Source organism: Otolemur garnettii, unplaced genomic scaffold, assembly GCF_000181295.1.
Source record: "Otolemur garnettii isolate 467f Iridium unplaced genomic scaffold, OtoGar3 scaffold00052, whole genome shotgun sequence".
Taxonomy (NCBI): Eukaryota; Metazoa; Chordata; class Mammalia; order Primates; family Galagidae; genus Otolemur; species Otolemur garnettii.
In genome coordinates, this window is record NW_003852447.1 from 3,244,634 (window position 1) to 3,261,560 (window position 16,927).

General features: G+C 34.7%; 1 protein-coding gene across 1 annotated transcript in view; it reads left to right on the plus strand.

Annotated features, from left to right (window-relative positions):
• RALGAPA1 (Ral GTPase activating protein catalytic alpha subunit 1) overlaps positions 1-16,927 on the plus strand; it is a 224,124-nt gene that overhangs the window by 90,518 nt on the left and 116,679 nt on the right. Inside the window, exons 17-21 of the mRNA XM_023514391.1 lie at positions 5,022-6,566; positions 8,613-8,737; positions 10,077-10,293; positions 11,771-11,947; positions 16,661-16,813. Coding sequence (XP_023370159.1) covers positions 5,022-6,566; positions 8,613-8,737; positions 10,077-10,293; positions 11,771-11,947; positions 16,661-16,813 — 2,217 coding nt within the window. The remainder of the gene's footprint in view (positions 1-5,021; positions 6,567-8,612; positions 8,738-10,076; positions 10,294-11,770; positions 11,948-16,660; positions 16,814-16,927) is intronic.

Genomic DNA, 16,927 nt, shown 5'->3' on the forward strand with positions numbered 1-16,927 from the left:
GGCCATAGTCTTAATATGCAGGCTGCTAATATTTGGGGGCTGATCTTTTTTTATTAACAGTGCTTTATTATTTGAACTCTATAAAACAAAATATTTTGGTCTTTGTACTTCTGTTTTTTTAGGAGAAAAAAAATGGTATCTTTACGCCCCTGTCCTATTCCTAATTTCTACCCAATTAGGAGGACAAGTTTTCATCTCTAATGAAACAAGAAGGTCCTTCTTTATACAGCTAAGGAATTTTTTCCTATCTTTAATATGCAGTAGGATATTAATCTTTTACAGCTTTTTTACCTACAGTCTGCTGGTTATGGCACAATTCCAAATTAGATTTTTGTTGTTGTTGTTGAAATAATTTACGTTACTTTTTTAGAAAGAACATCTTAAGAATTTGAAGCTACTTTAAACAGGCTTTATTTTACATGTTTATAAAGAAAGTACTATCATTTTTTTAACATAAAAAAAATTGGTCATCTATGTTCAGAACTCAAAAGTCAGTAGAACATTATTAGAATAAAAGAAAATAAGTTTTGTGGGCTTAGTTTTATTGTTTTAAAATGAAATTTATTTATTTGATCTTGTTTTAAGCTTATAAGTCATTTTATATGATTTTTTGTATCACTCCAGCTAACAGTTGTGCTTGACCAAGAAAATAATTTAACTTTGGTAAAGAGGATTTTGATACTTAGTTCTATAAATCATTTCAGAATTCATTAAAATTTTCTAGTCATATGTTAGTATTATAACTGAAGGGTTTTTTCCCCTAAGGAACTAACTTGATTTTTACCTATTAGCAGCTACTAATTTTTTTTTGTAAAAGAGATGCTTTCCTTCTACCAGTATATAGTAAGCCCATACTATGTAACAAGTACTCTTTCAGACATGGGGATATTACGATAAACAAGATAAAAATCCTTGAGAAACTTAATTGTAGTGGAAAGGAATATTTTTTCCTTATATTTTACAAGCTAATGGTATACATAGTACTTTAATGTACAGATTACCTTTCAAAATACCAAAAGAAACTTTTCTTTGAAACAGAATATTTAGGGAAAATACTATTTTTTAATCTAGAAATAATTTGCACATATTAATGCTAAACATTATTAAAGAAACACAGATAAAATGGCATTTCTATAACTTTGTAGACTTCACAGGAAGCATTTTCTCAGCATTTAAAAGTGGGTTTTTAAAAATTTATTAAAATTCTTTTTGTTTTGCTGTTTTGCTTATTAAATGGTTTCTAATACTTTTGGTTAAAATTTAACTTAATGGCTTCTTTTCTCAAGTTTAAGTGAATAAGCAGCATATTTGAATTGTTTTGAAGGGCATTTTTTAAAAAACCTGATGCCACCATTATTTTTAGCTGTTTAGTAAGTACAAAGTTTTTCAGTTGTTTTCCTTCGAATAGTTTATCAATATTTGTTTGCTTAAGTTTGAGTTCTAAGATTTTTATCCTTTTTGGGGGCAGTTTTGGCCAGGTCTGGGCTTGAACCCATCACCCCCAGTATATGGGGCTGGCACCCTATTCCTTGAGCACAGGCACCTGCCCTAAGATTCTTAGATTGTCTTTTTTTTTTTTTTTTTTTTTTTGAGGCAGTGTCTCACTGTGTCACCTTTGGTAGAGTGTCCTGGTCCTGTGTCCTGTGTCACAGCTCACAGCAACCTCAAACCCTTGGACTTAAGCAGTTCTCTTGCTTCAGCCTCCCAAGTAGCTGGGACTACAGGCACCTGCCACAATGCCTGGCTATTTTTTTGTTGTAGTTGTCATTGTTGTTTGGCAGGCCCAGCCAGGTTTGAACCCACCAGCCCCGGTGTATGAGTGTATGTGGCTGTCGTCCTAGCCCCTGAGCTATAGGCGCTGAGCCAAAGATTCTTAATTTTATAGGGATAAATAACTATGCTGCTTTATAGTTTCATAATAATAAAATTTTTACCAACTTTTTACTTTAAAAAGATAATGGATTATTTTCTAAGTACAAAACACATATAGCATATATTATTCAAGAGATTTAGAGTATGGAGTAACTTCTTCCTTCTAATGAAAGTTGCTCACTTTGTAGCTGTGTGTAATGTTAGGCAAGTTCTTTAAACAATTTCTTCATCTATAAAACAGGGATCATAACATTACTTCATGGAGTTGTTTGAAGGATTGAGTGAGTTATAGGTAAGGGGCTTAGAACAATGCCTCACATGTAGAAAATAGTATGTATATTATTTTATTCTTTTTCTCCTCCATAAAGTTCACATATACTGTAATTGCTTGATAAATATAAGGCTCTTTAGAGTCAATTATGCTTCATTCAAGTGCTAATACTGGTATCCTTTCAGCAGTTATTTTCTTTGATTTTATACAATTGTTATATATCCATGAAAGAACTATATTTAAAGCTTAAGACTTAAAAAAAATTGTTTAAAATCTCCAATACTACATTAGTGGTAGAAAATTAATCACTTCATTGTAGAAAAACTCTTACTTGCCCTCTTAAACATGCATGAAAGTCGGCATTCGTATGTAGTAACCAAATTTTAGGGGAAAAAACACTTAGGCTAAGAAAATGGTTACGTTTTCCAATAGTAAGGTCAGGGCTGGGCTTGAGAAGAAATTCCTATACATAGAACTTCACAACCATCTTTCCTGGTTTATTTAGAATGGAAAAATTATGAAATATCAATAAAGAAAACTACAAATTAATATGTTTCTGAAGTTCATCTATTTCCACGTCTTTTAACATTAGATTTTAATGTTTTAATCTTAATTTTGAACTTTGGTAAAATAAAATTGCAACTATAAAACTCTTCAGAAGTTAAAGAGGAAAGTTATGCAATCTTTATCCTTTACCTGAGTCCTGTGGAGAGAAACTTGGCATGCACATTGAATATAATCTGTCCTCAAGGCAGATATCTCTAATATTATGAGAGATATAAAAAAACACAATGATCCCGCTTATCAAGATGCAGACATATGCATTAGTTATCTGTTGGAATAACAAATACTAATGAATATAATTGCATAATCGTGAAGTTTTTAAGGAAACGGTTTGCTTTTCATTTAGAAACATTTCTAAGTGGAATGCTTGAGGAAGAAGGACAATGTCAGTTTTAAAAGTTTTTTATTACCCTCAGTTTACTGACAAAAAAAAAAGAAAATTTAATTGTTTCAACTTCAGGAGATACTGTGTATGACCATATAATATGATCCACCAGTATATCCTCAGGAATATGCTAGAATTTTGGCATAATACAAACCGTTGTTGATCTAATTTAAGTAAAGTAGATCCTTTGGGACTCTACAGAGGGTGCTTATTCATGAAATAGCAGAAGGATTAGCCTCCTTTTATCTATAGTATGGATTTTGAAAATACTTTGAATGATTGTCTTCATTTTATCAATGAGGAAACTAGTCTTGGAGTCCCAGAGTAAAAAAAGTCTTAAGTTGTAAACATAGTACCATCAACAAATTGCATTGTGATCTTGAACAAGTCACTGTTTTCCTCTGGATCTAAATTTTCTTATTTTAATAGTTCATTTATAGTTCTGTTGCATTTAACTTTTCGGTTACAGACCTAATAAGTGGCAACAGCTGACTTTCCAATTTTTTTAATCCTAATTCATTATATTGGTGTCTGAGAGCAAATTTTTTGTTATTTCTAGGTAGCGTAAAGACCACGATGTATTTATGGACGTTGTTTTTACTTCTAAAATTCCTGTTTGCGAATTTATTTATATCTAAACAGTTAAGTGACACTTTATCTTGTGATTCAATTTCATAAAGATTTTTACGGATTTACCATACATGTAACACTTAAGGCAGTGAAAATAATACAATGATATGGAACTCTAAACCTGTTTTTCAATCTGTTACGATTATAAATTTGAGAAAGTAACTTAAACTCTTTGGGCTTCAATTTTTTATAATCTCAGAATATCCATTTAAACTCTAAAATGTTTAATTCTTTAAAAGAGATCTCAGAAACCATAGATATAGTTTTTAGAGTTTGATAATTATTAATGGAAAGGACTGTCACAGGCAGGCAAGATTTCTTCTTAGCAGACATAAATGGTATTTTGGTCAAAAATGAAAAAGTACAATTAATTTTTTAATAACATATTGACTTTATTTGATGGCAATGAATAGATTTTATTACTAATAAAGTAAAACATCTCAGTAAAATAAGATAGTTTTCTTTTTTCTTTTGAGATAGAATCTCACTTTGTCACCTCAGTAGTGATGTGGCATCATAGCTCACAGCAACCTCCAACTCTTGGGCTCAAGCAATTCCCTTGCCTCAGCCTCCCAAGTAGCTGGGACTACAGGCACCCTCCACAACACATGGCTGTTTTTAGAGATGAGGTCTTGCTCTTGCTCAGGCTAGTCTCGAACTCCTGAGCTCAAGCAGTACACCCATCTCAGCCTCCCAGAGTGCTAGGATTACAGGCATGAGCCACTGCCTAGGCCAATAAGATAGTTTTCTGACGAAGAGAACTTGAGGAAGCAGATAGAGATTTCCATTTCTAATAATTTGTTTTAAGAGATAAGCAAGATTTGAAGAAAAGATGACACAGCTTGTCTGATTAGGAAGGAAACAGGAGCATTTATGTGAGACCCTGTAAGAGTATACAGTGGGATAGTTAGATCAGCTTTATGTGTTAAGATCTATTTTTTCCACTTGGAACTTAAGAAAAATTGAATAACAAGTTTGAATTGCTTGACTTATTGGCACAGCTCTATCTTTAACTGCACTTCCAAATGTTTCATCGCCTCACTGTCTGTTTCTTTGCATGTTAACATTTTAAAATGTATTTTGATAGTTTTCTAATTCATTGACACTACATACTATATTGGCTTGTGCCCATCTTTTTTTAAAAAACAAATTTGCATTTTTAATTTATTTTTTTCATTGAGCTTATAACAAGTATCTCAGAACTTTTATTTTAAAAAGCATATGCTTTAGGGTATGAAATTAATACCTATTTTTTATATTCATGCAGTTCCTACTCTATATAATTTTTTTCTTTTGCAGATATTGACGATGCTCAAATACTTCCCCGCTCAACTAGAGTCAGACATTTTTCACAAAGTGAAGACACTGGAAATGAAGTCTTTGGTGCTTTGAATGAGGAGCAGCCATTGCCTCGAAGTAGCAGCACTTCTGACATCTTGGAACCATTCACTGTTGAACGAGCCAAAGGTGCAGTTCCTGTCATTGACAGTTCATCCCGTCATGCACCAAGCTTGCAGAGTTCCACAGAGGCTTCTTCAATAACTAGATCCACTGAAAGCCACATCACTGATACTCATAGTAGAGAGTCTTCTCTGGAAGTTGGTGATAGCATATATGACCATCTTTGTCATTTAATAGGTCCGGTAGAACTTGCAGATTCAGCTTTTGAACAAATCCAATACATTGACCTTGAAGGAGATGACGATCTTCTTTCGTCCCTGAAAGAATATTTTAAGGAAAACCAGGAAAATCAGAGTAAAAATGAGATGAGTAAAGATGCAGCTTCTCAGGAAGTGATTTTTGCAGTAAATGGGGATGAAAGATTATCCTTAGATAAGTTAGAATATATAGATCAGGAAATTAAATCAGAAAATATCACCTCTTTTGTTGGGACTTCTGAAAACACACAGTTTCAAAAGGAACCAAACTCAGCTGTCTTCATGAGTAATGTTGCACCTAACCAATCAGACAGTTTTATTAGAACACAAACTTCTGAAAAATCTAAGCAACTAAACAGTGAGAAACAGTCATTGGAGCCTAGTTCAGATACTTCTTGTGATAAAGAGAAAAGGAAAAATCTATATAGACAAACAGCTACAGAATTAGATGCTTGTGTAGATGTAACACTAGTTGAAAAGCTTAAGGGTGTGCAAATTAATGAAAAAACCACTGTTCCACATGTTATGCGTGCCAAGAAAACAACATTAAAAGCACCTGTTAATCGCAGAATGCCTCATGTTACAAATACTAGCAAGCTTTCGCCAACTAAAAGGAGTTTGTCTGAAACAGTAACTCATAGAGCCAAAATCATGAAAATTGCCACTAAAAAACGAAATAGTGTTCATGTTACTTTTAGACCATCCACTGAGTCAGTCCAATTTTATAATCCTCTGGAAAACAAAGAGGCTCCATGGAAGATGAGACTACGGAAACTCAGTGGCTTCAGTAGCAGTAGTAGCAACAGCAGCACCAGCAACATTCACACCAGCTCAGATAGTGGTTCAGAGCTAGTGAAACCTGGTGTGTACAGGCCGCTAGATACAATTAGCACAGTATCAGTAAGTAGTAAATCAGTGAAGGAGTCCACTGAGATTCCCACCACCGTATTACAAAAAGAAGGAATTATAAGTAATCAGTTAGGTAGTCGTAGTGCTCTTAGGTCATCAAATCATGAGGCAGGACTACAGCAGGGCTCCCTGGGTGGCGTTTATAAATCTGTTGTACATGCTCTTTCGAAGCCGAAGGCAAATGTTTCCCCACAGAGGCAGAACAGAATGCCACCAGAGGCTCCACTGAGGGATCTGTACAGTCATGTAATGGGCTATTTTGGAAGGAAAGCTGCAGGTGAGCACTAACAGTGTGCAGAGCGCAAAAGGAGAAAGGCAGCACCAGTTTGGCTTAATGCGACTGAAGCAAGCTATAAGCAATCAAAAAGCTTTGGGATGGTCACTGCTTTCTCTCTGTTTGGTTATGCATGCGCCTTTTCCCAGCTGTATTTTTCCCAGCATAAAATGTTTATTTAAATTACTAATTTCCCTTATAAGGCATTTAGTTAAACCTCTTTGCTGCTGAACAATATAGGAAAGAGGAAGATGATAGGATTTTTTTTTTTTTGAGACAGAGTCTTATTTTGTCACCCTCAGTAGAGTGCTGTGGTGTCACAGCTCACAGCAATCTTCAACTCTTGGGCTTAAGTGGTTCTCTTGCCTCAGCCTCCCAAGTAGCTGGGACTACAGGCACCTGCCACAGCGGCCGGCTATTTTTTTGTTGCAGCTGTCGTTATTCAGCTGGCTCAGGCCAAGTTCGAACCTGTCAGCCTAGGTGTATGTGGCCGGTGCCCTACCCACTGAGCAACGGGAACCACCGATAATAGGAAAATTTTAACGACCTTTCAAAGGCTACTGAAATCAGTGTTCTGAGTATGTACCACATGGGTCTAGAAATTACGTTTACTAAGTAGTAATTATTCTTCTCTGTCCTCTTATAGTTTATCTTTTAAAAGGGCACCAGCCATATTTAATTGAGTTCATTTATTTTTACTGATCTATTTGGTCATAAATTTTTTCTTGGTAGAAAATTACTTAAACATAATAAAAATTAAGGTCTTGTCACCAGCACCAACATTATAGTTAACTTTCATTGAAGAGAAAATTATTTCTTAAATCTCAAAGTGAATTTAATCACTTTTCATTTGAGCCATTTCCAAACGTGCCATAGACATTTTAGTTTTGCATTCATTTGTATAGAATGCAAGTTATGGCCTTGAAACACTTATCATTACTTTCTTTTTTCTGAGATTTTAGATGTACATAAAGGTTTCATGATAACCGATCATGATTTAAATATGGAACCTCTATGGACAGATTATAGAAAGAAGGCAAGATTATGGTAACTGTTTTGTCTTGATTCAAGTTAAAATAACTTTACAGATATAGAAAATTAACTTTCAGCAGTAAGGTAGGTTTTGATTTTATTTGTTTTAACATGGTTTTGTTAGCATGATTAACAGCGCTGTATAATGCATCTTGCATTGAACCCTTAATGCCACCTGAGGGCAGTATTTGACAGCTTAGCACAACCTGGCTAGTAATATAAAGATAATGGTATTTCACAATGAGGTTCTAACTAGTATATTTTTTTAGCCTGAAATGCTTTGTAGTTCATTAGGAATACAGACAGTGCTGACTTTTTTTTTTATTGATAGAAATCAACTTTTCACTAGCATGGTAATGACATAAATAATATTATTTTCTGTTAGTTTCCCAAGTTTGAAACTTTAATGTTAATATAAATCATAATGTATTCATAAAAAAAATCAAAATAACTTTCATGGTTTATTTTTTTAAGAAACACCTTGGTGAAAAGGAGCCTCTTTTTTCTTAAAGCACTCAAATTAGATTTTATAGTGAATAGAAACAACATTATATCAACATCAGCATTTTTATTTAAAAATATCCAAACTTAAATATATTTGTGTCCAACAGAGATTTGCATAGACTCAAGGGATATATTCATAGAAAATATGTTTTGAGAAAAATGGCATTATAAATTATTAAGGCTCTAAATAGAAGTATAGAGGCAGGAAGAAAGATAAATATACCAGTTTCTTTATAGGCAATATTAACCTAACTTCAGCTAGTGCTTATCTATAAGCTTTCTTGCTGTTTAAGGTTATCCTGAAGATTGACTAACATCTGCTTAGTTAAATAAAGTAAATATCAATTTACTAATTCTTAAAATTAAATCTAAAAGGAGGGAAATTATTCATATATGCATGTTTGGCAAATAATTGATATGGCATAGTGTCTTGTTTTGGGTTGTTTTTGTTTCAAATTTAGGAAATGCAGTTAAATTTTTCTTCACTACATGTAGTTATTTATTTATTTTTAGTCAATAAAGAGGACATGAGCCCCAAACTGCCTCCTCTTAATAGTGATATTGGCAGCAGCAGTGCTAATGTTCCTGATCTGATGGATGAATTTATAGCAGAACGACTTCGAAGTGGTAATGCCTCAGTAAGTTTTATTTTCTTTATTTGGTTTTATAAGAGAGGGTAGAGAAACTAAAAGTTACTTACCTGTGCATTTTATGCATGTATAAGTATATATATAATGTGCATATGGCAATTTTTATTCAAAACAGCCTCCTGCCCTAATTTTTTTCCTAAGAGATAAGATCTTGCTCTGTTGCCCAGGCTGGAGTGCAGTGGCCTGATCATAGCTCTTTATTACCTCAAATTCCTGTGTTTAAGCAGTCTTCTCTGCCACAGCCTCCCAAGGTGCTTGAACTAGAGAAGTGTCTCACCCCACCATGCCTGACTAATTGTTTTGTTTTGGTTATTTTCGGTAGAGATGAGGGCTTAGTACATTACCCAGGTTAGTCTTGAACTCCTGGACTCAAGCAGTCCTCCCTCCTTAACCTCTAAAAGTACTGGAGTTATAGGCATAAACAGGCTACAACTGGCTCTTCTCCCAAAATTTAATTTTCTTTTTCAAATTAAAATTTTTAAATTTACATTTTTATAGATATCTTTAAATGTGAGGATGTAAAATAAGCAGGCTTGTAGTTTTCACCAGCGTGAAAGATTGAAATACCTGTTTGTCAAATAGTCAGGTATAAACTACTATCTTCTTAGTCCCCCCACATACTTTTTAGATCTTTGTTCACAGGTTATGCTGCCAGTTCCCAACCCTCAGTAGGAAAAATAACAATGAAGGTGTTCTTGCCCAGTTCCCATAGTTTGATAGCACAAGTATTGTTCAATCATTTTAGAGAAGTTTGGAATAGATTTAAAATGAATCTTTATTTTGATTAAGGATTATGGCAAGGTGAGAATATAAGCTATTTTATCCTTAATAATGCTTGTTAGGGAAGGACAAATATATATGGAATTGCTTTTTATAAATGGTCATATTTGATTTGGATTTTGATTTCTCTTTAGCTCCATTATATTTCTTTTTTTACAAAAAGTTTAACTTTTTGTTAAGTGGGTAAAAAATCATTATAGAGTCATTACAGAAGGACATCTTTGCCATAATTCTTCTCTCCCACTATGTCTTTTGTTCGCTGCTGCTTTTTCTACTTTGCTCTTTCTGCTGTTTTAACTTATATTCAATGCATGGATCTTACTTAGGCTTTAGGAGTCTCAGGTCTTTGCTTTAGGCAGACCACCAATTATAGTTCAGGCTCCAGCTCCATAGAGTTACATGGATTGTTGGGTCAAGTGTTTCCCCTTCTCTTTTAGGCCTTATATCTCAGCATTTATTATGATTATCTTAGAAATAAAAGGTTTCAGATGCTTAAGAAGAATAAAAATTTTTTTTTTTAATGGCAAACTACTTCTTGAATTTTTAGACTATGACAAGAAGAGGAAGTAGTCCAGGCAGCCTTGAAATTCCCAAAGACCTCCCTGATATTCTAAACAAGCAGAACCAGATGCGCCCTATTGATGACCCAGGTGTGCCCTCGGAATGGACTTCTCCTGCCAGTGCAGGGAGCAGTGATCTTATCAGCTCAGATAGTCATTCGGATTCTTTCAGCGCTTTCCAATATGATGGCCGAAAATTTGACAGCAAGTATCTTTTTGCATTTGAGTAGTATGTTTTAATACTGATTGTTTCCAGTTTGAAACTGACTTATGGATCATACAGCCATCACTCTCCCCTCAGTGCTATTTATATAGTGATTCTGACGTATTTTTGTTTGATGTTACTTTTTAAGGAAATTCCAAAGGAAGTTTCAGGGGATCACTTCAGGTTGAAACCACTTTATTTTGCCAAACTAATATCATTTAAAAATCTTCTTTTATAAAACAAATGATACTTACAAGACCAAAAATGTAGAAAGAAAAATGTTAGGATAGCCTTGATAATAAAATAAAGGACAGTCATAAGTTACTACTGTTTTTTGTACTCATACTTGAGAACCAGATATTTGGATTATGTTCAATGCTACAGTTTCCAGAGACTTTCATGAATAATTGCTCCATGTTAAAATGACATCAGTGGACTTCCTTTCAGCCAGAGCTGTCATCTTCCACCTTCTGCTTCATCATTCACCAAAATGATGAATACAAGGGAAACCTGTAAGGCACCCCATATACATGTTCTCTAGGCCTTTTGGAAAAGATGAGTTATTCCTTTGGCCAGATACACACACATCTATAAGAAAGGTGGTATCATAGGCATCAAGAGAATGGTACTTTCCAAAAGGCATGCCACACAAATGTTACTGTGGCAAAAGTGGAAGTGTCTACCTGCATGCTGTTGGTATTGTTGTAAACAAATAAGGGCAAGATTCTTGCCAAGAGGATTAATGTGCATATGGAGCACATTAAACACTCTTAAGAGCTGAGATAGTTTCTTGCAGTGTGAAGGAAAATGGTCAGATAAAGAAGGAAGCCAAGGAGAAAGGTATCTGGGTTTGATTAAAGTGCCAGAGAAGCTCACTCTGTGAGAACCACTGGAAAGGAGCCTGAGCTGTTGGAACCTATTCCCTGTGAATTGATAGCGTAATAGGTATAGCACACTTTGTGATAGCCAATGGAAGGGACCCTGAGCTGCTGGAACTTATTCCCTCTGAATTCATAGCGTAATAGGTGAAAAAAATAAAAGGCTACTCTAAAAATATTTCTCTTTTTTGAGTAGAAGGTGGTGTCCCTTCCCACAAAGAAATATTTAAAGCAAAAAAAAAAATCAATATTATTTGAGGAAGTATTATTAACACATAGTTATCCTGCTGTAATTCTTTATATTTGGCAGTAAGTAAAGGACACCAAAATTTTTAAAAAGAAAGTCAAAGCCTTGGGAAGAAGGCTTTTGAAAAACTGGGAGATGCATTCAAGAATTGCATGTTTCCTCACCTTATCACTACTATACTGTAATCTATAATCTTTAGAGTGTTAATAACATTGTTTATACTTTACTGAGTGGGGTGCAAATAGAATAGATTCAGGAAAATGTTAATGTTTGATCATTTTCCTGGCTGTGTCTTTTGTAAATATTTTCGTTTAAAATAGGGACTCTCATATTCATTTATTCTTTCTATAGATTTTGGCTTTGGAGCTGACACTGGGATTATATCTTCTGCTGATGTGGATTCAGGTTCTGGCCATCATCAGAGTGCTGAGGAGCAGGAAGTGGCTAGTCTAACCACTCTTCATATAGATTCTGAAACTAGCAGTCTCAATCAACAGGCTTTCTCTGCTGAAGTCGCAACAGTTACTGGTAAAGTTACTTAAGGGAATATGTTCCTTAAATATATTTTTAAAACCTCCAAAGAAAGAATCTGGTTAGCATTTTATTTGAGACATTTTAAGTGCTACTTACTGTTTTTTCCACTCATCTTTATGTAACAGTGGAGTTGTAAAAACATTAAAATAATTTCTTGAGTCTTGGTGCCTATAGTTCAGTGGTCAGGGTGCCAGCCACATGCACCAGGGCTGGTAGGTTCAAACCCCACCCAGGCCTGCTAAACAACAGTGACAACAACAACAGAATAGCTGGGCGTTATGGTAGGTGCCTGTAGTCCCAGCTGCTCAGGAAGCAGAAGCAAGAGAATTGCTTAAGCCCAAGAGTTGGGGGTTGCTGTGAGCTGTGACGCCACGACACTCTACTGAGGACAACATAATGAAACTCTGTCTCAAAAAAAAAAAAAAAAAAATTTAGTTTCTTGACCTAGAGTCTATGTGGGTAGATTTTAGGGGACTTTAAGAACTCCTAATATTATATGCATAATTTTGTATATTTATATTCACTGGAGTATTTCCCTCAGTGATTTTTAAGTAGATAACCAAAGAAGTTTAAAAGTACTGTACTTTTATCTTTTTTATTATCATTAACAGTTAGGCTAGGTTTTTATAGATGTCTTTTGCTAAGTATTCATTATAGAAAATATAAAGCACATTGCCTAATGGAAGTTCTGTTTGTCAATATACTAATTTTCTGTGTTTATACAGTAAATTTTGCATTTCAGAAACTTTTTACGTGTGGTCAAACCCAAACGTAACATGGCAAGTAGGGTCAAAGAAATTCAGTCATGTTAAATGCATAGTCATGTTGTTGCAAGGTTAGTGCTGTGAGTGAGCCTGAGCAGCTGTTGGCCCATAGTTCTGGAGCTTTCACTCAGATTCAAACCGACCCTGATTTCAGCTGCAGTTTGTTGCCTCTTGATAAGTAGTTTTCCATTCTAGCTTAAAATACCAGTGGAGTGGTTTCTGTGTACCCTGGTTGGCCAAAACATGTAAGACTGAAGCAGCGATTTCTGCATCTCTGAATTAGGTTAGCATATTTTCTTAGCCAATCCAGACAGATGGAATTGGGTCAGAGGAGTACTAGATAGACAGAAACCCATCCTCTGTTTTCACATCCTGTCTCCTCTTCTCCTGGATAATAATAATAGGATGCTGCCTCATTGCAGAATGGGGTGCGAGTGGAGCTCAGAGCCAGTTGAGTTAGATCCACAGTATCACTATCACCACATTTAGATTACTCAGAAAAATACCAGAGGAAATTCTTATTTTAAAATAAACACCTTTTTTCTGTATTTGTCCTTAAAAATAAATGTTCATGATGAGATGTGCGGCATTACTAGTAATAAAGGATGCAAATAAAAAAACAAGGGGATCTCACTATACACATAGTAAAACAGCTCAAGTTAACAACATTGACAATTGAAAGTGTTGAATGGGTATGAAGGACTGGAAATTCATACATTGCGAGTGGGAATGCAAAATGGTAGAACCACTCTGAAAAAAATGGCAGTATCTTTTAAAGTTAAATGCATTTATTATATGACCATTTTAAGGTATTTTCCTTGGATAGTTGTATGCAAAAGTTTATGGTAGCTTTAGTCACGATAGCTAAAAATTGAAAACAAACTGAATGTTCATGGACTGGTGAGTGAATAAACAATTAAAAACAAAAAGCATGTGATCATTTCAGTAGATGCAGAAAAACTGTTCAATTAAATCCAGCACCCCTGTATGATAAAAACCCTCAGTAAACTAGGTATAGAAAGAACATTCCTCAAAATAATAAAGGCCACAGCCAACATCACACTAAATGGCCTAAAGTTGAAGGCATTCTTTCCTAATCTGGAATAAGACAGAAATGACTACTGTTACCACTAAGATTCAACATAGTACTGGAAGTTCTAGCCAAAGCAGTTAAGCAAGAGAAAGAAATAAAGGGTATCTGAATAGGGAAAGAAGAGGGCAAGCTGTCCTTTTTTAATAACAATATGATCTCATATCTAGAAAATCATAAACACTACTACAAAGTACTTCTATAATTGAAAAATAAATTCAGGGAAATCTTAGATTACAAAGTTAATGAATACAAATTAGTAGCATTTCTATCCACTAATAATAATCAAGATGAAAGTCAAATCAAGCAATACCATTTATAATAGCTACAAAGAAAATATACCTAGGAATATTTTCATATTTAACAGAGGAGGTGAAGGGTCTCTACAAGGAGAACTACAAAACACTGGTGAAAGAAATCAGAGATGATAGAAACATCTCATGCTTATGGATTGGAAGAATCAACACCATTGAAATCTCAGTACTACACAAAGTAATTTATAGATCCAATGCAATTTACATTAAAAAAACCAACACTGTCTTTCACTGATCTAGAAAAAAAAAATACTAAATTTAGTACAGAATGAGAAAAGAGCCCCAGTAGCCAAAGGAACCCTAAACAAAAAGGCTAAACAAAAAGAACACATCTGCAGTCAACATATTACCTAACTTCAAATTATCCTATAGTAACCCAAACAGCATGGTACTACTGGTATAAAGGTAAACGCATAGACCAGTGGAACAGAGTAGAGAATTCAGAAATAAAGCCAGGTAGCTGCAACTAACTGGTTTTCAACAAAGCGGACCAGAAACATATACGTAGTAGAAAAGATTCCCTGTTCAATAAATGGAGCTGGGAAAATTGGATAGCCACTTGGAGAAGAATGAAACTGGATCCCTACCTCTCACCCATACACAAAAATTAACTTGAAAAAGATTAAAGACTTAAATATAAAACATGGAATTATCACAATTCTAGAAGGAAACAGGAAAAACTTTTTGGGACATTGGCCTAAGCAAAGAATTTATCACTAAGATCCTTAAGACAAATACAGCAACAACAAAAATAAATAAATGGGAGTTAATTAAGTTGAAAAGCTTCTGCACAGCGAGGGAAATAGCCAGGAGTAAACAGACAGCCTACACCCAACAGAAGGACTACTATCCACAATCTACAAGGAACTCAAGTAAATTGGCAAGAAAAATTCTAAATAATCCCATTTAAAAAGAGAGCAAGACACATGAACATTTTTCAAAAGAAGATACACAAATGTCCCACAAACATATGAAAAATTTTTCAACATTCTTAATCATCAAGGAAATGCAAATTAAAACTGCAATGACATACCTGTGTCAGAATGGCCATTGCTAAAAAGTCTAAAAATAGATAATAGTGCGGATGCAGTGAAAAGAGAAAACTTACATACTGTTAGTAGGAATGTCATTTAGTATGACCTCTATAGAAATTAAGTAGGCCTGAAATAAGATTAATAGAGCTCCATGCAAAGGAAAAAGTAGAAACAGCCAGAGGTATGAGGCATTGTAATAAATATAATTAGTTTACTTTCTCTGGGAACATAAAATTTCTAGGTGGGTTATAGAGAGGTAGGAATGTTGCAGGGGGACTTGAGAACCATACTAAGAAGTTTGAGCTTATACTAAAGCCAATGAGAAGTCACTGAAGGATTTTACATGAGGGAGTGACATGGTCAAATTTGACATTTAGATCTTTTTGCTGCTTTACAGAAAGTAGAGTAGAGATATGGGTGAGACTGAAGGCTGAACCAGTGCATACAAGGCTAGCAGTGATAGTTACATATAGAGCAGTGTTGAGCAAGTACCACAACTTGAATTTCCCAAGTCTACAGTAAGTGAAATACAGTGGCGGTGGGTACTAGAGTTTCTTTAGCTGGGCCAAAAATGGAGGTATATATTCTTGCTCTAGTGATGGTTCCTATTACCTGATATCTCCAGATCTGATTCCATACTAATTGCATGGAAGATATGAGTTAAGCCTCTTGGATACAGAAGCTTGTACAATGTTATGACTGTTTTGACCTCTTTGGCCAATTTATAATTAGTCTTATAATCTTTTGTTAGTTCAAATTTATATTTTATTGGGGTTTTAAAAATTACATCTTGGGTAGGGTACTGAATATATATTCCTTTTTTTTAATCTTAAAATACATTTAATAAAAGTAACCCACAGCTTTATACACTTACATGCGTAGGATATTTATTAATTCCTTCTGTAGCATTTACATAATGCTTATTATGTTTTTTATTATTTGCATTTTGTAGTATTTCTTTCAGTAGTAAAATATTGTCCAGGGTCTCTTTAATTAAAATATTAGCTTCTTGGGCAATCCTCCTTGTTCAAAAGCCTCATTCTTTTCCATTTTGTTGCCAGAGCTGGATGTGACTGCTCCTTTTAGGTTTCCACGGGACAGTTTGGTCTTGGCAGTTGACATCCAGGTGTTAGCCCTGGCTGATTACTGAAATACTTAGTTTTCAATGCCTGTGTGGCAGTAGTGCGAGTACATCATGGATTTAATAAAAATAAGCCTTGTATGAGATCTAGAAAGTCGACTCCTGCTGCAATGAAGATGTGTTGCAGTGGGATTCCAGGGAAACTCTTAAATGTCACATAACCTAGAAAACTATATATGTCAGGCTACTGTTCCTCAATTGGTGTGCACAAAGTTTCAAATATTCTTGTTAGTTGATTGAGATCGATTCACCTGGCAAAAAAGGAACCATCTAACAGGCACTGTGCTAGGCTCTAGGCATTAAAGCAAGGGAATGTGGTGGTGAATGTATTCTTTATGGTAATTTTATGAAACTGTATTAACAGGTTCAGAAAGTGCTTCTACAGTCCACTCACCTCTGGGATCCAGGTCACAGACACCTTCACCTTCTACACTGAACATAGATCATATGGAACAGAAGGATCTACAGCTCGATGAGAAGCTTCACCACTCTGTTCTTCAGACACCAGATGATCTAGGCAATACTTAGAAATTAGATATTTGCCATTTTATTTTTCAGGGTGTTAACTGTCAGGAGATCATAAATAAAGCATCTTAAACTTGGTTATCTATGATTATTATTATATGGATCT